Below are 25,058 nucleotides of genomic sequence, written 5' to 3'. Positions count from 1 at the left end.
GAGAACATGATGCCTGTCCCAAGGCTGGGACTGGCATCCGGGGCCCTGCTGTGTTCCCCAGTGAATGCACAGCGCCCTGGGCCAGGCATCCATCCGGGGATCTGTCAGCTCTCCACTAATCTATGATGTGACCCCGGCTGACCTCCCGAAAGTTACGGTCCTGATTAGATGCTCTCTAAAGCCTCTTGTTGCTGTGAGGTTCTACAACTGATAAATACCCGGGCAGTGCTGCCCGCCCCTTTCTAGGACGTCCACTCAAAATCCCTCTCCAGGACCAGAACAGCCGAGCCTCAGAGGCTCATCCTGGGCTGGTCCATCCCAGAGGGCTCATCGTGGAGGGTGCAGATGAAGGGAGACCGAGACGCAAGGTGACCGCCCAGCCTGCAGAGCCAGCAGACCTGGGTCTGAATCACAGCTCCTCAGCGATGGATTCTCACACACACAGCCTGGCCTCGGCTTTCTCAACAGAAAAATGGGACAGTAATTACTGTGCACCTCTCTGTACCCTCACTCCTGTCCCCGAGGGGTGATTTGAGAAGTAAATGAGATACATCAGCACACAGCACAAGGAAGGTGTGTAACGACAGCACTAATCATTGTTAACAATATCACTACTAATAATGAGGGAAGGTCAAGTTCCTGCAGAAGGAGAGGACCATTTGTCTGGAAGGAATCGGGCAGCAGTGTCGATGGCAGCCAAGTGTCTCCAGTCTCCAGGGAGGGATTCCGACAGATGCTAGTGGGTTGGCGGGCAGCGAGTCCTTCCGTTCAGAACAAGCTGGAAACTGGCCTGTTGTCTCTCGAGGCCCGTGGTACTAGCCTGTCCTCCCTGCTTTTCTCCCTCAGATTCCGGGGGACCCCTGAAAGGAAGTATGAGCATCTTTCTCCGGGGGGTAGACGGGGTCAAGGGAGTCTCATTTGCCTCTTAATCCCATGGAAAGGGCAGGAAAGACAGAGCAGGGGCCGGCAGAGCGGTTGACTCTCCCAAGGCCTATAGGAGGCGGAATCCCCTTAGGACATGCCCGGCTAAAGCGTCCCCTGGCCTGGCCTCTCCTCCAAAGCTCCAAGGACTGCAACTCATGACCTCATAAAGCAAGTGCTGGTCTGTGCGGTGAAGCGCAAACACACACAGGTGTGCGACACCCACGGCTGGCAGAGGGGAAATGCAGAAGCACGCAGAGGCGCATATTCCAGCAGTGGTAGGACCCCTTCTCTGAGGAACAGCTACTGAAGAGGCAACCCCTCCTTCCTCAGCACGGACCCATCAAGCCAGGGTGGGCTCAGGGGCCAGCCTCACATGGGAGAAGCCAGAACGGGAGCCCCAGGCTGGGGTCCGAGAGAGGAGCGGCCATCCCCAGCTGCTCGGGAGAGCCCTGGGGCTCCGCGGAAGACCTGAGTCTGGGCTGGGGCCCAGCCTGCAGCACAGACCATCCCATGACTCTCCTTCTCAATTCTGCCTGTGTGAGCCTCACTCCTCGTGTGGGTCCCTCTGTGGGGCTCCGGGTCTGGGTCAGGGCCTTCTTCATGGGTCCCGAGAAAGCTGGTCTCTGGGAACTTCTCTGGCCATGCAGAGAGACTTGAGTTCAACTTAAAGGGGGGGGTGCAGGCAACAGGGACCACGCCCCCCAGAGCCTGGGCAGAGAAGGGGGGATGAACGTGCCCCATTCCAAGGATGGTCAGAGACTTCAACCTGCAGAGGCCACGTCATGACGTGGGAGCTCGGGAAACGGCCTCTGGAGACCCAGGGCCTGGTTTAAATGTGCCCTGGAGGCGCCGCCCAGCCACGGAAGGCAGCGCTGCGTTGTTCCAGAAAGAGTCCGGCTTTAAGCCTCACTTTCCTGCCGTGTGGCCGCGGGCAAGTGATTCCGCTCCTCGGGGCTTCTGGTCCTTTAACTGTGTGTTGGAGCAATGATGCTCTAAGGGAAGCGTAGGGATTAAATCTGTGCCTGTGAATCTGGCACAAGGCTTGGACACAAGACTCAAGCAATGATGGCAGATCTCTTGGCCTTTACTTAACATCAAAGACAGAACCCCAACTGCAGCATGAGGGAAGGGGCAGTGCACTCTGGCTAGAAATCTAACATGTGCATCGATCCCTGCTGCTATCTGAGTGAAGGTGGAAAAAAAATTCACAGGAGATGGAAATGGGGTGACCCTGGGCAAGTCACTGTGATCCGTACGATGCATGGTTTAGACAAGAAGCTCTTTAAAGCTCTTGACCATCTATGGCCCTGACACTGAAAAGAAAGACCTGGAAGTTGAATTTAACTGCCAGCATGTCAGTTTTCATGTCAGGGAAAACAAAACCTTCAGAGGGGAGACCTCTGTGCCCAGAAATGCCCAGCGAACACAGGGCCCACCAGGGCTGCCCTGGGAGGCTGGTGGTCTCCTTAGAGCTAAAAGCCAACATTTCCTCTCTTCCCCACTCCTCCCCCTGTTATCAAACATAGAACCTTCTCTCCCATAGCCATCCCCACAGGCCATCTGAGAACGGGGAGCTGCCACCTGCCTCTTAAAGGCTGCAGGCTCCCTGGGGATGTGGGGTCAGAAGACAAAGAATCGGGGTATTGGGGCTGGACGGCCCCCATGAAGACACCTTGTCTCCCCACCCTGGCTCTGGAGTCCCCCCCTTGGGTTCCCTCATAAAGCCGCGTGTCTAAGAAAGACCTTGCTCACGGGGCAGATGCCAGGCCTTGATGGACAGGAGTTTGCTGGAGAAGCAGCTGGAATGATGTGCTCACAACGGCCGCCATCCAGCCCCGCCTCCAGGCTGGTCCTGCCTCCAGACAGCAGGGCGCGCTCAGCGATTCCAGAAGGAGTCCAGGCCAAAGGTACCACAGCCCTTCTCCCGCTCCACAAAGGTCACGCCAGCTCTCTGTGCTCACGACCTCCACTTGAACTGAAGCACTTGTGGATGGACACCAGGCGGCAGTGACAGATGCGGCCAATAAGGGCTGGTGGCCGGCGCTGTCTGCAGCGTGGGCCGGTAATCCTGTTATCATGGCAGCTCGGTGCCAATCTCCCACAGACGAGTGGCTTCCTCTGGACAATTAAGATGTCCCTTTGCCTATCAAAAACACTCATTTCTCCTGAGACCACAGTGACAAATTCAGCCTTTTTGCAATTGCCTCCGAGTATGCATGAGGGCTTCTGTACCGGTCTTCTAAGTCTCTCAACCACAGAGGAGGAGTTTCTGCCTCTGTTTCCTTCTGTACAGAGCAGGGAGGAAGAAGAAAGCCACTGCTGGCTTGTAGGCAAGCAAGCCCGTGTCTCAGCTCGTCCCACTCGGGGGCACAGGGAGAGCTGTTTCAGGAAGGGGGGCACTGCGCCATGAAGAAAAGTGAGCCCTTTCCTATACTGATCCCCCCAGCACGTGGGTGCACCCAAAGGCCAGCAGCGCTCTGGCCCTGATGAGGGGCTCCCAGGTGTGCCAGCCCCCCAGCCGCTGCCATTTAAGCTTGTAAGGGAACTGACTCAGGCAGAGCATATTTACACCTGCAAGGGTGCATGGGAGCCAAACCAAGGGTACAGTGTGGGTGTCTAACTCCCTGCCCGCCCTGCACACCGCTTCCAGACCCTCTGGACATTCTGCCCAGGGCAGCTGAGAAGGCAGGAATCTGCTCAAGACAGTGCTTAGATGGGGCAGAGACAGCCCAGAACTGATGGGCAGGAAATGTCCCTCCTACTCTGACCCCTGCCTTTATATGCCCTGGGACCACAGGCAAATCACGTCCCTCTCCCTCCCACCCGCCAATCGATGAGGTACACACACCTCCTCCCTAAAATTCCGTGATTTCTCAGAGAGGAAAGAGCATCTTCAGTGGGTGATCTAAAGAGTTAATTGCCTGGCAGATCTAATTTTTAAAGGCACCTTCTCCTCTTTTCACAAAGAAGAGAAAGTCCATCCAGCAGATAAAAACCACCATCACTGTCCACGTCACCAGGAATCCCCCAACCTTGGGTTTCATAAGGGGCCAGGTGTCTGGTAACAAAGATGCCATTTCCAAGTCAAATGAGGAACGTTCTATGACCCTTCAAGTGACCACCACCAATATTCCGAGGGGCTGACTGGGAAACCAGATTGGGGTGGCAACACTCAAGTTCTGAGGGCTGCCCTTGCCCTCAGGTAAGCTGGCAGAAAAACGAGACACAGAAGTGATTATTCAGTGCCAGCAAAGGATCATCCAACCATGTCTGTATTTTAAACTGACTGGCTGCTCCGTCTGGTCTCGTGTTCGTGGAATGCAGTTTCAAGAATTCCCCAATCTACTCCTCGAAGGCTCTGCCCCGGCGTGCCTCCGGGGGCTGGAAGCCCAGGCTCCCATATTTTCTGGATCAGCTGGACCACAGCCTGGAGTATCTGAAATCAGGGCCGCTTGGGGAAATCCCAGACGCATGGTGACTCCCCTTGGAGAGACCGCGCACCTGGTCAGCACTCCTGGTTCTAGAACGTGGGCGCAGCCAAAGGCCAACAGCGACAGTGCCCCGCTGTGAGCCCGGCACAGGGGGGGCCGTCCCGGAGCTCCCGCGGCTCAGAAGGTGAAGGCATACACCACCCCCACCACGACAATGTTCCCCAGCGTCGCTATGATGGCGATCCACAGCAAGACGGCATCGTTGGACGACCTTGGCGGCTCCTCGGCCTGACCTTGGCCGTTGGAGGCCGCGTGCACGTTGGTGGAGGAGTTAAAGAGGGAGTACTCGGTGCTGAAGTCCTCGTTGGGCGAGTCCATGAAGGCGCCTCCCATCATGGGCAGCTGAGAAGAAGGAGAGAGAGAATTAACCAGAGCACTCGGGAGCTGGGAGGCTGCCCGCAGAGGGGCAGCTGCCTGGTCAAGCAGGCCCCTCGAAGATACAGCACCAAACTGGGCTTTGCTTTGGGTCTTTTAAATAAATGACAGTGCATATTTTTATCTAGAAAATTAGCATTCACAGCAACCTTTTGAGGCAGACACTCACACCCACTTTGCAGATGAAGAGGTTAAGGCCCCGAGCAGCTCAGCAGACTATCTCAAGGCTAGTTGGCAACTCACTGGGACTTACAGACCCTCCCTCTCTAAATGCCAGGCCCTCCATGACAGCACACATCGTCAAATGTCTTTATTCTTCTAATTGTAAAAGTAATATCGGCTCAGCACAGAACATTAAGAAAATACAAAAGAGGAGGAAAAGAAAGAGAATCATAATCTCACGACTTTGGGATAATCACTGTTCACATCTTCCTTTCTAATCTTTTTCTGTGTGTGTGTGAGAGAGAGAGAGAGAGAGAGAGAGAGAGAAGTTTTAAACATGTGGCTTTATATTCCTGTATTTAAAAGCCTATCAAGGGCTTCCCTGGTGGCGCAGTGGTTGGGGGTCCGCCTGCCAATGCAGGGGGCACGGGTTCGTGCCCCGGTCCGGGAGGATCGCCCGTGAGCCGTGGCCGCTGGGCCTGCGCGTCTGGAGCCTGTGCTCCGCAGTGGGAGAGGCTGCAGTAGTGAGAGGCCCGCATACCGCAAAAAAAAGCTTATCAAGATACAGTTTCACAGTTGTATAATATTCTATCATAAACACAAGCCATAATTTAACCGTTCCTCTAGAACTGGAGATTTAGGAATGTTGATGCTTTCCTATTATAAACAATGTACTGGTAAGCATCCTTGTACATACATTTGGGTACGCATACATGCTTGCACGTGCATTTTTTTTTAATATCAGTTGCTTACCTTTATAGTTTTTATTATTTTATTTTTGGCTGTGTTGGGTCTTCGTTGCTGCACGCGGGCTTTCTCTGGTTGTGGCGAGCGGGGGCTACTCTTCTTTGCGGTGTGCGGGCTTCACATTGTGGTGGCTTCTCTTGTTGTGGAGCATGGGCTCTAGGCGCGCGGGCTTCAGTAGTTGTGGCACATGGGCTCAGCCATTGTGGCGCACGGGCTTAGTTGCTCCATGGGATGTGGGATCTTCCTGGACCAGGGGTCGAACCCATGTCTCCCGCATTGGCAGGCGGATTCTTAACCACTGCGCCACCAGGGAAGCCCTGCATGTGCATTTTTATTTATTAGGCAGTCCCAGATACAGAGCTTCCCAGTCAGCGGGTATGATGCTTCAGAGCTTCTAATTCACAAGGACAAACTCTCCAGAAGACTGACTAATTCCCAAGGCCTTGTTTGCTGTACAAGAAGCGGCTGGATTGCACTCCAGGGATCAGGGCTTCCTCTTTGCGTTTGTAAAGCCCCTTATTCCTGAGACTCAGATGCGCGGGTAGGGGTGAGTTGGGCTGCTCAAAGGGAGGGCCTGGACCTGGATACAGTCCAGAAGACCAATGTCCAGGCCATCCGGGCCCTTCCAGACCCGTCCAGAGGCTGACACGACTTAAGCCCCAGGGTTGGCTCTGTCAAGTGTGAGGCCCACAATAAACGTGTTTTTTTAATGGTACATGAACGAATGAGCACTGAACAGTTAAGCCTTCCTTCGATGCACGTGTATTGAGCTACTACTGCTACTACCAGCATGGAGGCCCAGCTACGGTCATGGAATGTGCTAGAGATTTTAAAATAGTCTTATTTAATCATTCAACTATCCTGCTGGACCATATCACGGTACCCCCATTTCAGATGGGTAAGCAAAGGTCAAGGCCACTGTACTCGTCTGTGCTGGGGTCAGGGCTGAGTCGGGTGTGTCCGACTGTGGAGCCAGGGTGCTTCCCGTTCTGCCCACAGCCTCTCCGACTCCCAGGTCAGACTCAGTACTGGGCCCCGGAGATGTACCAGTCACTACCCCCAGGGGCCACGCTCCAGCCGGGCACATGTGCACTGCCCTGGGATGGTGGGAGCAGAGCGGGGTCCGCCTCACGCAGCCGCCCATCTGACCTGTATTAGGGATGATTAATTAGGGGCCTCAGTCCTAGACTGTGCAGACAGTGGTGAGCCAGACAGGTGAGGGCCACGCTCCAGGTAGGGATGAGAGCAAGGAAGGAGAAGGAGGGAGAAAGAGGGGAGGGAGGGAAGGAAGGAGTGAAAAAGAAAGAATATCTGAAAGGAACACGAACCATCAGAGAATTCACACAGAGAGGCTACTTCCAGGCAGCTCCACATGTGGCCTGCTCTGAATCTCAATGGCCTCTTTTTAAAGGATGCCCATGACTGTGTCAATGGGTGCTTCCGAGCACCTGCTTGGGCTGAGAAGAGCAGCCTTTGACAGACTCGTGCTGAGAGGAGCTTGGCATTTCCTCAGTAACACAGCTTGGTCCTATAGTTCGGTGGGGACCTGGCAGTTGTCAATCTGGGGCTGTAATAACAGGAAGAGGCCAACAGGGGGTGCTGAGGGTAGGCCACATGCAGATCCTCGATGGGGCCGCTGGTTACAGGGATGAGCTCACTTTGAGAGACTTCATCCAGGGCTGCATTTATATATGCGTCCTTCTTATATGTGTATTATAGTAAACAGTATATTAACATATTTAGTATATCTTAAAGAGATATGATGACAAACACAGATGAGAATGACAATTAACATATATTCTATTAAAAATACAATTGAAAGTTTAAATAGGAGAACTGTGACCTCCTTTTGTCCCCCAGCTGGTGATGCAGATGAGATGGGTTACAGCTGAATCAGGCACATCCGTCCTAAGGGGGCAGCAGAGGCAGCGATGCTCTGGCCTGCAGGGAGGGGCCCGAGCTTTCCCATTAAACCTACTCATCTTCGAATCCCAGCCAATGGTCCTGTCCACTATAGCCTTCCCTCCCAAGTACCCCCAAGACCACATCCTTCCCTTGGGGGCACCCACCCCAAGATGCAGTTCCCATCTGCGTCCCCCAGTGGCCGGGAAGCTCTGAGGGGGGAGCAGATGAGTTGATTCTCATCGTGGAACTCCTAGAGCCTTGCCCAGGTCGGGAGCACAGTCGTGCCTGAGAAATCCCTGTTGAGTGACGGATGAATGACACCCACCCTCAACTTGGACCAACAACATTGTTGGCTGATTCTGCCTCTCCGGCAGCCCCCCACTGACCCCACCCCTACCTGGCGGGTACCCTTTCCTCCTGCTGCCCTGAGATGGTACCACGCTTCTCTCGGGGAAATCGGCAGAATCTTCATCTGACCCACCCATGGCGAAAGCATCACTCAGGTGAGCTCATGGAGACTATATGCCAGAGAGTGGGGATCAGGCCAGACAGGAAGCTGCCCTTCTCCCTCCCCTGCGGGTTCCACAGCCCCCTCCCCTGGCGCCCCTGCTGCACTCTCCCTGCCCGGAATTAATCCCATGCCCGTTGTCCTCTGCCCAGCGACCCGCCTCAGCCTCTCCTCCTTCCCCAAGGGCACTGGGTTTTTGGACAGATGCCCCCGCCTCGACTCCGCTCTCCATCCTGTTGAGATCTCTGGACGTAAGCCTGCGCATCTTCCCTCTCCTCTCTTCGGGACATGTGTGGGCTCGATGAGCATTTTCATCCAATTCACTGGGGGGAGAAAAAGGGGGCACTGGATGGAGCCTTTGGTGGGGGGAGGAGAGAGCAGCCCCCAGGCTGACACAGCCCTGCTGCCTACCTGCGCAGGGGCAGCTGCCCTTCCCTTGCGCCCCCCTCCTGTTCTCTGCTTCCCTGTGGGTAGGTAACGCCCTGTGTTAATTTCCTGTAGCTGCTATAATAAATCGCCACGAACTCAGTGGCTTCAAATGACACACATTTGTTATCTTACCGCTCTGGAGCTCAGACGTCTGACTGCGCTCATTATAGTGGGCTCCCTTGGATCGTCTCCCATCCCAAGATCCTACACCTTCATCACGTCTGCAAGGTCTCTGGCCACATAAGGTGACAACCGCAGGCTCGGTTAACTGGAAGTAGGTCTCCCACCACACAGGGAACTCTTGAAGGCAAAGCCATGGCCCACTCATCTCATGCTCCCTCAACCCCATTTGTAACACAGAAAGAGTGACAAGTACAACCGTGTGGAATTAATGAACTTGAAACCAGCAGACAGCCTCCCCCATCGGCTGCACTTCAAACCCCCGCCCTCAGAGCTCCCCGGCGATGAGACAGCTCATTCTCCACGCTGAGCCCCTCTCTGCCCTGCACCTCATTGACGGACAGCTCAGCACTGCCAGAGGTCGCAGCCGGTGGCATCTGATTCTACTGCCTCAGAGTGTGAGGGATGGAGTGGGTTCTACTGTCAGAAAGACTCGGGGAGTGAATCCTGCTTCATTACAGATAGTACAGCCAAGCGAATTTAACCAACCTGCTTCCGTTTCCTTCCCTGTAAGTAATGAAGATGATACAGTGGAACCAGCAGGATTCTCGCAAGGAGGGAATCAGATCATATATGATAAATAAAACGTGGCACCAGTCGCTCAGTCATTCCTAATGTTCTTTCCTCTTGTTCGTGTAGTAATTCAAAACCGAGAGACGTGCATCTCTTATCCAATTGCTTAAGCTAAAGTGACGGAATCGGAACCTGCCATTTCCAGTTGTGTGCTTTTGTGCAATCAGTCAGATACTCATCTGCATACAGGCGGCCCTCCACTCCCACCAAGTTCTGCTGAGTTCAGCCAGCACTGTCGCTCAATCCAACTCCTCAGCTGTGTTGGTTTTGATGTTTTTTCCTTTGTAAAACAGATTCTACTTCAAAGTGCCGGGTTACACATGAAAATAACTTTACACAGCAAAATCCCACGAATAGAAAACCAAAAAAGGTCAGCCTCAATTCTGCCATTTGGAAGTTGGGAAGATTTGATCAGAAACTGACTCATGGTAAGAACGAAGGAATGATGGCTGAAGTCACTTCAGAAGCAGGTGATGGCAGAAGCCTCTGGAAGGTCTTTCCGAAAGGCCCTCCAGCCGGCCAGGTCTAATTTTAAGCCATTTTTGGAAATGACCTCCGGGTGTCACGCCCTTACTGAGATGAGCAACTGGGCCTTCTCAACCCCGTGGGCAGGTGTAGTCACTGGCTTGGATGAGGTTAAGGCTCAGAGATTTGAGGGTGATGATTCCTAACTTCAAACACTCAGAGGTCCACCATGCAGAAAAGAGTGTGACCCGAGGAGGCAGAACAAGAGAAGAAGTCTCCTCTGGTTCAGTTAGACATTAACGATCAGAAGGACACAGGCTGGGGGGACTCGTCTCCTCATAAGAGGTGATCTTGTCAAGAGCAGAAAAACTCTGGTTGGCTTGTTGAAGAGGGGATACCAGGACAGAGTGTCAAGGTCAATGGCCAGTGTTCAAGGTCAATGTTACCTCTACAAGCCTCCTGACTACAGCTGCCAGGAAGGCAGGGACCTTCCCTCTTTCCCACAGTATCCTCGAGCCTAGAAGAGAGCCAACACTCAAAACACACTTGCTGAATGAATGAATTCTTAGACCATCGGCCAAGAATCCTGAGGGCGAGCTGAGATTTGGGCCCGGAGCCAACACTTCCTTTCTGTGGGACCGAGACCCACTTCTTCACCTGAGGCTCAGGTGTTTCATTTAAAAATGGGGAAAATAATACAGACTGCTTCAGAGAAGAAGGGAGATGCTGGGAGAGCCTTACACTACGTAAAAAACGCTTTCTGGGGAGAAAGGCGAGTCACAAAATAAACTCAGTTGCCATCCCTGAAATTAAAAACACGCCTAACAGTAACATCATATATTATGCGTGGATCCACATGTATGTAAACGTACAGACATGGACTGTGAATACATCAGCCAGATTTACAGCAGCAGCTGCCTCTGAGAAAGGGGGAGATGGGGGAAAGAGACTGATTTTGTTTGTAATATTTTATTATAAGAAAAGATGAAGAAACATGATAAAATATTCAAAAGTGTTCTACTCTGGTTAGTGGGCACATGGATGTCTGTCACTTTTTGGTGTTTTACACTTTATAACATTAAGAGCAATCCTTTGAACACTGGAGAGCATCACACGCGAGACGGTAGGACCAGCCACCCTCGGAAGCAAAGATGGTACCCAGAGCTCCAGGTCGCCATCCTTCAGTGCTGGGGTCACCGCGTGGCATGTGTGGCCTCCAGGAGGGCGTGGCTGTCATGGACACTGCGGCACCATCCTCCAGGGTGCCCACCCTGCCCCCCACAGAAGCGCAGCTCCGTGGAGGTGGGCCCTCCAGGTCTCCGTCTGTTCCCACTGAGGAGACGGAGGTTACATAAATCTCCCCTAAGCTGGGCCCCTCCAGGGAAAGGAACAGAAGATGCTTTCAAAAGGAAATCTTCAGAGCACGGTCACCAGAGGTGGCCCAGCCAGACACTTTCCTGAATAATGAGCACCTTTCAGAGGAGGGGAAATGAGAGAGAATGGCCACTTGTTGGTGGCGGCTCTGTGAAGGGGAGCTTTTTGGCTGTACCCTGGGCTCCACCAGACTCTTTTCCCTAGAAGGCCGTCCTCAGGTCCCTGGCACTGCAGGATCCTGGCCGAGCCACAGCTACATTCACTGCTCCTGGGCTGTGGATTTCAAAGTTGTTCCGCAGTAAAAACATTCGTATTGTCCCCTGTCCCTTTGGGGCCAGGAGACTTGGGTTCTGGCCCTGCTGGAGCCCTGCCTCTCTCTCTGAGCCTTACTTACCAGGGAGCAGCTCAGATGAGTGACCGCCAAGGTCAAGCCCAGTGCTCAGAAGTCTTGCCAGATACTAAGAAGGCCGGAGCCAGTTATTAATGGCCCTAAAGTGGGAGCCTGAGTGGTGAGGATTGTCAGATAAGCCCTTAGATAAAATCCTCAGAACTAATAAGGACCTACTGTACAGCACAGGGAACTCTACTATGTACTCTGTAATGGCCTATACGGGAAAAGAATCTAAAAAAGAGTGGATATATGTATATGTATAACTGATTCACTTTGCTGTACACCAGAAACTAACACAACATTGTAAATCAACTCTACTCCAATAAAAATTAAAAAACAAAATCCTCAGATGAAATACAGGACACCCAGTTAAATCTGAATTTCAGATAAACAACAAAATAATTTTTAGTATAATAATAGTAAAGTAATTTTATATAAGTATATCCCAAATATTGCATTGGACATACTTACGGCAAAAATTTATATTTGTATTAAAAAATTATCTGACATTCAAATTTAATTGGGCCTCTGTCTTGTGTTTTTATTTGCTACATCTGGCACCTCCATACAATCAGAGAAAGAGCTGCAATTTCAGAATTTTTACAAAGAACCATCCCCTCGGTTTTGTCTCTGCAGAAGCCTGCCATCTGTGGCCCAGGATCCTGTGTGACCTCGTTCATCGGAAAATTCCAGGGACGCCTCCAGCCACACTACAAACATTATCAAGATAATTTGTCTCATCTCTAAATTCCTGAGGGGGTCTCTGTGTTCCAAATATAAAGGCTGGATAGATACAGAGTGTCATTCACCCATTCATTATTCATTCAACAAACACTGAAGGCCCACTCGGCTCCAGGAGGTGTGGGACAGACATGAGGGATGCCAAGGGGTAACCCGTGACCTCGGACCTTGCAGGGCTCACACTTTAGAGGAATACAGACTCAAACACACTGTCATAAAATGGAATTACCTGCACTTTGACAGAGATAAGAACAAGGCAAGTTGAGGTCAATTTCGTGGGCTGAAGAATCAGGCATGAGGTAGAGCCCCAGCGCTGTCCCTTCCTGGCTGTGTGACACACGCAAGTGGCTGACTCTCTCTGGACCTCAGTTTCTTTATCTGTAAAATGAGGCCAATAGTGGGACTCCCTACGCCCACCCCAGGGTGCTCGTGTCTGAAATATGCAATGTCCCAGCTGTCAGTACCCAATGCTCACGAGCCGTAACTGTTAGTGTCACCCTTGCTGTCATAGCTGGGTGGACCCCAAGGGCTCAGGGCGGAAAGCCGGGCCTGCTCTCCTCTCAAGGCCTCGCCACAGTGAATCTCTTTTGATTTTCTCCATTTTGTGCCTTTGGATCTGGTTAATTTCCAGTGCATTCCACTGGGAACATGTGAAATGGAATTCAAGGCCCACTGCAGGATAAACCAGGATCCCCTTACAATGCATTCTGAAGGTGAGGCTTGAAGGCCCATCAGGGCAGGAGAGAGAAAGGGGCCAAGTTTCCATTTCCTGCCTGTGGATATTACCAATCATAACGATTCCCAGGAGGTCTGGGTTGAAGGGTGCACCACGCTGGCCGCAAGGGCGCTTTACCTCCAGACCCGGGGAGGGGAGTAACCACGCAGCCGTGACTGGGCCGAGATGCCTGGAGATGCCCCAGGAGGACATGCCATCCTGGCTCCAGGCCCAGCCGGGCCACTTCTACTGCTGGGTACATTTCCTGTCTGAACAATGAGGATTCTCGCCCCGGACCCAGGGAACCCTTATAGAAACATTAAACTACAATGAAAGGTTTCTGGTGCCGAGACACAGCGCAGCTAGGAACTCTGGGCCTGACTCTGCGAGGAGCACAGCAGGTGGGCGGGGCGGGGCGGGTGGGGGGACCCTGAAGGCAGACAGCAGGGGATGCTTTCTGGGGCTCTCCCTCCTTCCCTTCTGGCTTCCACAGAAAAGCCCTGGGAGAAACCCCTCTTTCTAGATGGAGAACTGAAAGGAGGGGGCTCCTGGGAGCCGGGGGTTCTGGTAGAATCTCCAATTTCTTTCTTTTTTTCTCTTTTCTCTCTCCTGGACTTGCCCCAGGGCCGGTCTCAGTCTCTGGACTGTGCTTGGATGGCAGTGATGGTGGCGGCTGTGACACGGGACCTAAAACACAAGAGAAAACCCTTCTTTCTGGCCAGCAGGACAGAGAAAAGGGCCCCCATAGTCTGAACAGTGTGGAGAGATCCTCTTATCTTTTCTTTCTCTTTTCTCACCTGCTTTGCAGAGCAGGCATCCTGGCTGTGCAGAGCTGGGTGACAGCACAGGAGGAGAAAGTTGACAGAAACATTGACTTTCTAGCTAGAGGGTTAGGAAACACCATTCCTGGAGCCAAAGAGATCCCAGGGAGTAAATTTCAGGGGGGAGAGAGCGGAGAAGGGGTCCCCTAATTCCGTGTGTAAACCTCACACATTCTGGGCTCGCTCCAAGCTGTGCACGCACAGAAACGAACCAAGGAATAGTCATAAAGCCTTTGAGAACAGAACTAAGACCCCTGCCCAAGCCCAGACTCACCCCTGAGTCTGAACAACATTGCAAAGGTGTCACAGTCAGAACTGACATCAGGACCACTGCTTGCATAAAATGAGGCAAAATTTCCGAAAAAAGAAATCTCCAAATGGTTTCACTGACAAATTCTATCAAACGTGTAAGGAAGAATAACACCAGTTCTATACAATGTCTTCCAGAAAACAGAAGAGAAGACACTTTCCAGTTTATTTTATGGAACACTTCCCAAATTATGTTTACGATGCTAGCATTATCCTGCTACAAAAATCAAAGATATGACAAGAAGAGAAGATGGAAGATCAATTTCCTAATTGAACACAGACAAAAAGTAGACAACAGATATTAGCAAATTGAATCCAGCAACATATAAGAAAGGATAATGCAAGACTGGGTCAACATTCGAAAATCAATTAATGTAATTCACTATACTAACAGAAGTAAGAAGAAACAAAACACAATCATATCAATAGATGCAGGAAAAGCGTTTGACAAAACTAAACATATACTAGTGGTAAAAACTCTTAGCAAAGGCTTCCCTGGTGGCGCAGTGGTTGAGAGTCCGCCTGCCGATGCAGGGGACGCGGGTTCGTGCCCCGGTCCGGGAAGATCCCACATGCCGTGGAGCGGCTGGGCCCGTGAGCCATGGCCGCTGAGCCTGCACGTCCGGAGCCTGTGCTCCGCAACGGGAGAGGCCACAACAGTGAGAGGCCCGCATAACGAAAAAAAAAAAAAAAAAAAAAAACTCTTAGCAAAATAGAAACAGAAGGGATCTCCCTAAATCTGATAAAGAGTACCTCCAAAAAAACAAACAAACAAATAATCTAGAGCTAATATCACACTTAATGGTGAGAAACTGAATGCTTTCCCTCTAAGATCTAAGGAATAGGCAAGGATGTCATACTGGACATTCTAGGCAGTGCAATAAAGAAAAAGAACTAAAAGGTACATAGATGGGAAATGAAGAAATAAAATTGTCTCTAAGTGCAGATGACATGATTGTCTACATAGAAAATCCCAAAGAATTTACAAAACGATCATATAACTCATAAGTGAGTTTAACAAGGTCACAGAATACAAGGTGAATATTAAAAATTAATTATATCTCTATATTCAAGCAATGAACAATTGGAATAGAACATTTTTAAAGTTTCATTTACAAGAGCACCAAAAAACAGAACACTACTATAAATCTAACAAAATATGTACATGATATGGCACACAGGAAAGAAGGGAGGGAGGGAGGGAGGAAGGAAGGAAGGAAGGAAGGAAGGAAGGAAGGAAGGAAGGAAGGAAGGAAGAAAACATAGGCTTTGATTCGAGGGCTGGCAAGTTTAACATCCAAATCCTGCCACCTTGGTCAGCACATAACATGGGTCAGGAGAACTTTCTGATCAAGGAAAGTGACAATCATGTGAAAAGTCATCAGAGTGGGAACTGCTGCCCGTCACCCTCCCCCCAGGGCCCATCTTGGAGTACAGGATCCCAAGGTTGAGTGGTCCCATCCCCTGGGGCTACAGGGCTGGTCAACAGGCTTCCCCCAGACCCCATCAGGAGAGAGCACTCAGTTGTGGTGATGAGTTGGCCAGAGGCTGGGGGTCCCTGCTGGGCAGTGTGGTGAGTGTTAGTGGCTTAACTGGAGTGATGCACCAGCCCTGATGGCAATCAGAACACCGGAGTTTATGCCACCAGGTCCAGGAGAAGGCTGAAGGGGGCAGGGGTTTAGCCAGGGCATTTCACCATATGAGGAAGTTCCCTTGTGATGGAGGCATGGAAGCCACATGGGGGCTGGCAGGAGAGGCAAAAAGACATCACAAAACAGACTATACACCTAACAGAAAGGTGTACATGTGCTCAACACCTGTACCCAAATGTCCATAGTGACACCATCTAGAACAGCCCCAAGATGGAAATAATCCAAGTGCCCATCAACAGTAGAAGTGTGGCAATAAATTGTGGCAATATTTACACAACGGAATTCTACACAGCAATGATTATGAACCACAGCTATACACAGCAGCATGGATGAATCTCACAAACGCAATGATGACAAAAACAAAACAAAATACCCAGACACAAATAAGAACACACAGTGTGATTCCATTTCTATCAGTGGTTCTCAACTGGGAGGGATTCTGTCCCTTAGGGGACTTTTGGTGATGTCTACAGACATTTTTGATTGTCACAGCTGGCAGACAGGGGGGTGCTACTGGCACCTAGTGGGTTGCGGGCAGGGATACTGCTCCATGCCCTACGGCGCACAGGACAGCCCCTGACAACACAGAATCATCCAGCCCTAAATGTCAATAGTGTCCAGGCTGGGGAATTGTGGTTTTTATTAAGGTCACACAATTGGCAAAACTAATATCCTGTGTCAGCGTGAGAACTGCTCCTGGGGTGGGGGGCAGGGCTGGCTGTGCTCTGACCTGGGTGCTGGTCACAGGCGTGCGCTCACTTGGAGGAGATGCAGAAAGCCGTCCGCTTTCCTGCGTGTCTATCTTACTCCAAAAGTTGTCCTTTAAGAAGGTGGGAAGAGTGAAGTTTGTACACGAATCTTGAACTTGATTCAAATGACTTTTGAGATGGAACTTCTATTCAGACAATTCACATTTCATGGGATGTTGTTTCCCTCTCTCAACAGATCAGAGGACACTCAGAATGAGCTCTCCTGTCCCTGCAAACCGCAGGCAAAGAGCATCGCAGGATGGCAGTCTTTCACCCACACCCATTCGGCTGCCTGCTAGGGACCCGCGGGCCGATGGAGAGACCAAGATGACACAGGGGCATCCTGAGGGTGGAGGCTAGAGCCGGGTGTGGGGTGTGTGGCCACTTCCCCTTCAGTCTGGATCTTCAAACTGCTAACGGGTCTGGCGCGGGGTCACTTTTATTAAGGCCTTCAACAAAAACGGATACTGCCTCCGGAAAGGGTTAAGGAGTTTGCCTGAGGTTGGTCCCTTAGCTAGCAAGAGGCAGGAATCAGAAGTGTGTGTGTGTGTGTGTGTGTGTGTGTGTGTGTGAGACAGAGACGGGGGGCGGGGGATGGCTTCCAGGCCTCCAGACCACCAATCCTGAAGGCCTTCTCATGAAGTCACGTGATACCTGGGGATGATATCCTGGCAGAGAACTGGCCCCCAAACTTGGCTATTTTGTTGAAAAAGCACAAGGAGAAAAACAGTTCTGCCCTTTTATCAAACTTGACAGCACACAGCCGGCTGCCCACCTTCCTGTGTGTTTCTTCCACGGAGGCTGAAGTTAATGGCAATATTTGCTTCCTAACGTCAATACCTGCCACTCCTGTTGGCCAGTGTTTACACACTGAAGAGTTTTTAATTAAAAACAATGGAGGAAAGAAAAATAAAAGCTAATGTTTACTGAGAGCCTGCTCTACGCCAGGTACGCCCTGGGCATCTCTGCGCGCGGTATTTTGCCATGAACCATCCCTCGGGTCGGGTACCATCATCACAGTTGTTGGACAGGCGGGGAGAGGAAGCGGAGGCACGTGCTGAGAAGGGGAGAGCAGTGTGGTGAGGCATCGCCCCACAAGCGTCTCCAGAGCTGCTCTATGTGGCACACACGTGCCTTCGTGTGCCAATGCTGCGCTGGACCAAGAGGAGAGGTGTTTCATTCCCTCAGAGAGAGAGGTGGAGATCACGCCTGCAGCACCCCCAAATGTGACAAGGCACAATGCCATCAGGACCAGTGCTGAGTGCACACGCAGAGCTGTTAGCACAGCTCCTGCGTTTATTTTGGTACCTCCCTCGGTAGCATGGACCCACTGTGATATCAGTCTTGTGCAACGGTGACTCTCAAAAAGCTTCCTGATCGGGGGTGGTGACGGGTCAGATCCCATCACCTGCATGGACCACACTGCCCTTCTTACCTCCCCCTGAGCTCTACTCGCCAGGCATTTTCACAAAGCCACCTCCTGCCTCAGGCTGCTCACCTGCCCCTCTACTGCCTGTGGGTCCTCCACCTGTGTTCCTCTCCTGAGGCTCTCCTGAGCACCGAGGGGCCAGCAGGGATGAGCAGGAAGTCCCAAGGAAGAGCTGCTCTGGGCTGGATGGGTGCTATTTCACCCTCACACCAGCCCAACACCAGGGGGATGACAGGGGGCTCAGAGAGGGGCAGTCATTTCCCTAAGCTTGCACAGCTATAAGTAACTGATCAGAAATCAACATTCATGTCTGCCGGCTCCAACGCTTGTTGTCACTCTAGACTGAACGGCTTTCTCCACTAATTTATTCCTACAACTGATGAAATATTTATTATGTTACATTACATTATATTTCTTAGGTTACATCACATTATATTTATATCACATTACATTATATTGTTACATTACCTCATATTACAGTTCACTATGTACTAACATTACATCATGTCATGTTACATTATATTATAGTTAGCTATGTACTAGTGTTCCATTAGAGTATATAATGTCATGTTGTTACATTATATTATATTGCATCATGGCTAGCTGTGTACTTTGTTTATCTTTTTTAGGGGCTGCAAGCTTTTTAAGCATAAGAGCTGAGTTTAATTTCTCTTTGTATCCCTGATGCCTAGCACATCAACTCACACAAAGTAGAAACTAAATATAGATATATATATTTTAAATGTTTTCTCAATTACTTGCTGCACCTTGCACTCTTTGATACAATATCTACATGGTGGATGAGGTGGGCCTACTTGCTGTGGCAGAATATTTCTAGACCCACATAAGGCCCAGAAAAATAAGGATATTTTTGGAAAGCCTGAGAGCATTACAGAATGAAGAGGAAAAATCAAATTCACCATCTTTGAAACCGTTACCATAGGAACTCAGCAGGAGAAAATGCTGTCTCATCAGAATACATCATCTTCGATTACCAGGAATAAAGGAAACACTTGCCTTGGAGAGAGAAAGGCCAGACATCAGTGTGGTGGTCCCGGGCTCCCAGGACCCTATCCTTCACAGGGCATCGACATAGACCGCAGTGAGAATTCAGGGGCCATCACTTGCTTTTCGAGGACTGAGGCTGAGAACCTCAAGGAGAAACGGGATGATGCCGCCTCCATGGCTATTTGCAGTTGAGCAAACACAAAACAAAGGGGAATTCTGAAGTTCTTCCTTAGGGAATAGCTGGCAAAGGTTGTCATAAATTAGTACCTATTCTGCCCCAATGAAGTCAGTAGCATCTTTGGAGTGATTCAATGGCATCACTGTAACCAAATGAGTGTCCCCTGTGGGGACCCGTGGCCTTAGGGTGATGGTGGGAAATTTGTTCCGCTGTTCACTCATCGGCTAAACAGGCATCTACTCCATTGGTGGGGCGGGGGGGGGGGGGCAGGGCCCGGGGGGGGGGGGGGGGGGGGGGGGGAGGGGAAAAGGGAGGGGGGGTACAGAGCCCGGGCGGTGTGGAAGCCAGAGGTGCAAAGAGAAAAGCCATGTGATCTTTATTTTGGAGGAAGAGAGAAGGAGAAAGGGAAAGAGAGAGAAGGAGGGAGAGAGAGAGAGGAAGGGAGAGGGTGGGGACAGAATTTACCAATGAAATAAAATTAAAACAGTGCGTTTTACATCTGCGAGTGTGTGCACCCCAGAGAGAAGGCAGGATGGAGTGAAGGCACACCCAGCATCTCTACCCCCTAAGTGGATCCTTCTGGGTCATTTTTTAAATCTCCCCTCCTCTATAGGACGAAACGACAAAATCATTTTCAGTAGTAACCATGACACGAAACAAATAACAACACTGGAGGGAGACACTGGGATCTCCACGGAACGTTTTTAAGACACCGGTCTCCTCCAACCTACAAAGGTCCCAGTGAATCGCCACACTGCTCCTCCCCAGGGAAACCTGTGTGTGCAGGAAGAAGGGGAAGACACAGCACAAGGCAGGGTATGACTAGGAAGCTTCCAGGTTTCCATGAGGATGAGAAAGGGACTATTTCTTGCCATATCAGTAAACAAAGGATGTCACAGTCATCAACGATTGCAGCCCTCCAACGTAAGCCAGTGAGCCCAGGAAACTCAAGGCTGAAAAGAGAGCCTAGTGTGTTGTGAAGAAAACAGGGCACAGAGGAGACAGAAGGCCAGGGCCACATGCGTAATCCCCGCCAGAGAGCATGGTGGCTCCAGAGACAGCCCGAACAGCATCTCAGCGCGCCCGGGAAGCAAATGAAGACCGGGCCGTGGCTTCTGTTCTTCCCCAAAGTCCCCACAGTCCTGTCCTTGGGTCAAGAGGACTTTTTAAGAAGTAACTGCTTACAAGGAGCCTTAATTCCTTTCCAGCTGGCATGGCCACTGAGAGCTACTCCTTCTTCTGTCCCCGAGGGTAACCAGCCACCGTCGGGTGTCTTGCAGGGACCAGGAGGGCTGAGACCTTGTCTGTAGCTGCAAACCAACAGCTGCTTAAGAACCTCTCTGGCCTCAGCTTACCAAACAAACATCTCCCACCTCCTCATCTCTGCCTCATCTACCTCCCAGGGTTTCTTCACGCATCAGATGAAAAGATTTTTCTTTTTATGCGGTAAGAGTCCTGGTTTTACTGCGTACTGACACCCTCTTATTTTGAGGTTCAGGGCAGGGGCACTTGTGCTATTTTTGAGGTTGAGTGTTTTGAAACACAGCAGGCACTCAATAAATGCTCACTGGCTTGTTTGGGCAAAATCACATCTGTATTATGCACCATAGGAAACCTGCCTGTTGGAGAGAAATCATCTTAGAAACAAGGTTGTAGTCTTCCCAAGAGTATTTAAAAACACTCGAGGACAAACGAGGCCCAGGGCACCCCAAGAGAGGGTGTGTTTTACAGCCAAGAGCAAAGAAAGCACTTCAATCCTCTGTGGAAAAACCCTGGTCCAGTTTAAGCTGAAAAGGAATCTGGGCCTGTTCCCTAAGGGGTCTGACAACATGCCACTCAGAGGATTGGTGTTAAGAGTATCTGATTGTTACCAGCAGCTGGAGGGAACACGGTGGGGATGGGGCAGGAGGAATTTGCTCTAAGAAGAGGCAGAGAACGCCTCCTTTCCAATCGAAAAAGACAGTCCTGTTGTTTCAAATAATTAATATAAAGACACACGTGGGTGGCTGTAAACTCCACGTCAGCTTTTGCAACATGCAGGCAAGAAAGAAGAGGGCTTCCCTGGTGGCGCAGTGGTTGAGAGTCCATCTGCCGATGCAGGGGACGCGGGTTCGTGCCCCGGTCCGGGAATATCCCACATGCCGTGGAGCGGCTGGGCCCGTGAGCCATGGCCGCTGAGCCTGCGCGTCCGGAGCCTGTGCTCCGCAACGGGAGAGGCAACAACAGTGAGGGCCCCGCGTACCAAAAAAAAAAAAAAAGAAAGAAAGAGAAAGAAAGAGCAGATAAATGAAAGGGTAAGACAAAGATCCATTGGTCCTCTCTGTCCTGATGAACTGGGAGCAATCAAAGACCATGATGCTCATCACATAAGTGAAGTGGAAAGAAGGGCTGGGGTTCAGGTCAGGGTGCAAATTCAGGCTCTGTCTCCCACGGATGGTGTGGCCACAGGCAGGCCACTTCACCCCAAGCTCAGCTGCTTCACCTGATCTGTGGGGCAACACCCCAACTTCCAGACCGTGAGGCAGTTAGAGATGATGTGTACACAGCAGGCACTCAATAAGTGACGCTACTTGCTGGAGAAAAGCAGCCAGCAGATAAGAAAGCTGCCTGCGAGGGCTCTTGACTTCAGAACGCGCCGAAGGTCCAGGCCCCTTGGATAGAGGATTTGTCGTCAGGAATTCTGATTAACTCCTCATTAAGGTGGGATGTGGTGACCGAGAGAGAGACTCAGTATTAGAGGAATTCCCTCACTGAGAACTAGTGAGAAAGCCAGGGAATTAGGCTGAGGCGTTTCTTTCCTTAAATGTTGCTCACCCGCAGGCGTCATCTGTTACTTACTGGCTCTACTGTGGCTAACAAGTTCTACTTAAAAGAAAACAGTAAATGAAACAGACACCCACAAACATCATATTCGCTACTGGAGCTTGGACGGTCATCACACCCAGCGCCAGCAACCACTCTGGGCTCTCCTGGTGGCCCTGTTTGCTATTTGTGAAACACTTTTACCCAAAAAACAGGCAGCTCTTTGAGTAAATTTACGGGCTGAAATCTGGGACGACAAATACACATGCCCAACGGCAACAAGTTATACCAAACCCCAGCTACTCCAACAGAGAGAAAGCGCAGGACAAGGAGTTGGGCCATCTGATGTCAACATCTGATTTGGCTACCATGCAGCTGTGTGACCACAGACGAATCCCTCACCCTCTCTGAGCCTTACTTTTCTCACCTGTAAAATGGGACCAATGAGAGCACTTCCCTCCTTGGGGTGCTGTGAGGACTGCATGAGCCCACAGATATAAAGACCTGAGCTCAATGCTTGCAACAGGGTGTTAAGCACAGGGTCTGGCACTGCGTGGATCACCATTTAATAAGCTACCATATTTCTAGTAACTAGTGCTACTACTATTATTATTAGCCGTAGTAGTTGGTGGTTCTTTGCACTTTATTTTTACTACTTTAAGGTGGTGCATCTCTGAAGAGAACCTTTTCAAACTCTGGATTAGGAGCTCAGCATTCTCCTTCCAACTCAATAATCTGCAGCAAACAGTGAGCTGGGGAAATGGGCTGGAGGGGTGTGTAGGGGGTCAGGGAATCCTCTGCCCACCCCCTTCCCAGATGGCATCTTGGACCCTCTGATGTTTGGTGGGACGGATGGGATGTAGGGCTTATCCCTCTTTGGACAGATACGTGTTTGTTGATTGGCTGGTGGTGAGCAGAGGGAAGAGGCGCCTGGCCAAGGAGGAAAGCAAGTGAGTGGATGAGGTAAAAGGAGGGTGAGTCCCCAGCTAAGAGCAAGAGAAAGAGAGTGTGGGGAACGCAAACCATCTGCTGGGATAAGCTCAACCTACTGCTTATCCACGGACCCAAGAAACACACACGATGCTGGAAACTTCTACACCCCGCAGAGCACATCTCCACTGGCTCTCTCTTTCAGCGCTCGCTGTGTACACAGGGCCACTATCCATCCGTACCGGCCAAGAGACTGTGGCTCTGGGGGGTGAGGACTTGCCTGAGGTCCCGCACCGAGTGTGGGGGTCCAGCTCAGACCTGGGCCTGCCACCCAGCCCCACCTGCCTTCATGACAGCCCCATGTTCCACGTTGGGGGAGGCTGGGAAGAATGACCCAGTTTGGGCCACAGGACCTGCACCTGACGTCCGTCTGCACCAATGCCAGCCCAGTGATGGGAGGGGGCAGCGCCGAGATACTGGTACAGAAGAAGAGCTGCCTGGAATGAGGGGTCTAAGATAAGGCACCTGGCTTCCCAGAGCGGGGGTTCTGAACCTGGCCTTGAAGGAGGGGAGAGAGCATTCCAGGGAAAGCATGGAGGATTCAGGCGGCATGAAGCGGGGACCAGGAAGGTGCACGTGGGGCCCCAGGTCTAGAGAGGACGCCTGGGTCTGCTCACGGGGATGGAGGGTCAGCCCAAGAATCGGGATGTTATCCCATGGGCCAGGGGGCAGGGGAGGGTCACTGAGGAACCTTAGCAGGATAAAGCTCCTCCGGCAGGGGTGAGGAAAGGAAAAGGGATCAGGAAGGAACCAGACACAACCCATGAGTTGAGAGGCACCTGCAATGGTCCCGGGAGGAGAGGAGGCTTGGCCAAGAGCTGCAGCAGCCTCAAGGGAATTTGGGGATGAATGTTCCCATGTCAGGAAACATCCCACTCTGCTAGTGCCCCCTCAACAGAGGCCGCCCCCAGGCAGACAGTATCCTACAAGTTATGCTGCAGTTGACAGGTGAGGTTGGCACAGGGGTTGAGAGCTAGGAAGTCCAACTGCAGACCTTCAAACCCCCTCTGCCACTCATTCGTTGTAGGACTTGGGCAAGTGATGTAACCTTTGAGTCTCAGTTTCCTCGCCCGCAGAATGGGAGTGATGGTAAAAGCACTTCCTGCTCCAGGGTGTTGTGAAGATTAACACATATAAAGTGTAGTACTGGGCACTTAGTAAGTGCTCAATAAATGCAGGCTGCATCCTTACTGCCACTGTTATATCTGCAAAGCTGTTTGCATACATTAGCGCATCAATGTTCAGAATAAAGTGGGATGGCAGGTAGTCCTGAGCCCATTTTCAGACATATGAATGGACTCAACTTGCTCAGGTACCCAAGGATCGTGGCTGAGCTGGGACTGTGGACTTGGGGCTCCTTGAGCCATCTGTGGCCACTCTGCATGGAGGATGAATGCTGCTAGCAACTCTGTGGCTGCATTCCAGAGGCGCCCAGAATTCTGGGAAGGCTGGTCCTTCCGGCTCCGTTTTATGTCCATTCTGTCTGATCCATCGTGTGTCTGGATGAGCCAGGTGGTTGCTGGTCCTCACCCCACAAAGCTCTCTGCCTGAGAGAACAGACTCACTTGGCATTTCCCAGTGTCGCACGTAAACCTCTGCAATGTGCTTGAGTGTCTGGCTGTGTGGGAAAACCCACAAAGTTAACTCCAATTAAAAACTGTTCTGATAAATCCTGCTCTGTTTTAAAATGTTCTCAGAGCAGGTGAAGGATTAGAGCCTTTTAAGAAGCCTCAAGCAAGAAGGCAAACTTTTAAAACCCCTGAGGGCATTTTAATAAGGTGCGTCATTTTCAATAAACCAATATTCACAAGGTTTTTGTTTTTTGTTTTTTGTTTTCTTGCCGTACGCGGGCCTCTCACTGTTGTGGCCTCTCCTGCTGCGGAGCACAGGCTCCGGACGCGCAGGCTCAGGGGCCATGGCTCACAGGCCCAGCCGCTCCGCGGCATGTGGGATCTTCCCGGACCGGGGCACGAACCCGTGTCCCCTGCATCGGCAGGCGGACTCTCAACCACTGTGCCACCAGTGAAGCCCATTCACAAGGTTTTTAAAAGTCAGAAGGGGGAGTTAAGGGCTGGGGGTCAGAGGAGAGGTAGGCAGAAATGGTGTCATTAAGAAACATTCTTCCAGTGGATAATGGGAC

General features: G+C 51.2%; 1 protein-coding gene across 2 annotated transcripts in view; it reads right to left on the bottom strand.

Moving 5' to 3' along the window:
* Positions 1-574: 574 nt before the first annotated feature.
* CUNH14orf132 (chromosome unknown C14orf132 homolog) overlaps positions 575-25,058 on the bottom strand; it is a 53,171-nt gene continuing 28,687 nt past the window's right edge. The window contains exons 2-3 of one of the 2 annotated variants that reach the window (XM_027120478.1): positions 16,493-16,582; positions 575-4,757 (exon numbers count right to left, since the gene is read on the bottom strand). In XM_027120478.1, coding sequence (XP_026976279.1) covers positions 4,533-4,757; positions 16,493-16,582 — 315 coding nt within the window. In that variant the 3' untranslated portion in view covers positions 575-4,532. The remainder of the gene's footprint in view (positions 4,758-16,492; positions 16,583-25,058) is intronic. The other variant, XM_027120480.1, reaches the window with a different exon arrangement.

This window comes from Aethalodelphis obliquidens, unplaced genomic scaffold, assembly GCF_003676395.1.
Source record: "Aethalodelphis obliquidens isolate GAN/ISIS:26980383/991018 unplaced genomic scaffold, ASM367639v1 scaffold21, whole genome shotgun sequence".
NCBI lineage: Eukaryota > Metazoa > Chordata > Mammalia > Artiodactyla > Delphinidae > Aethalodelphis > Aethalodelphis obliquidens.
This window is presented reverse-complemented; position numbering and strand designations above follow the sequence as displayed.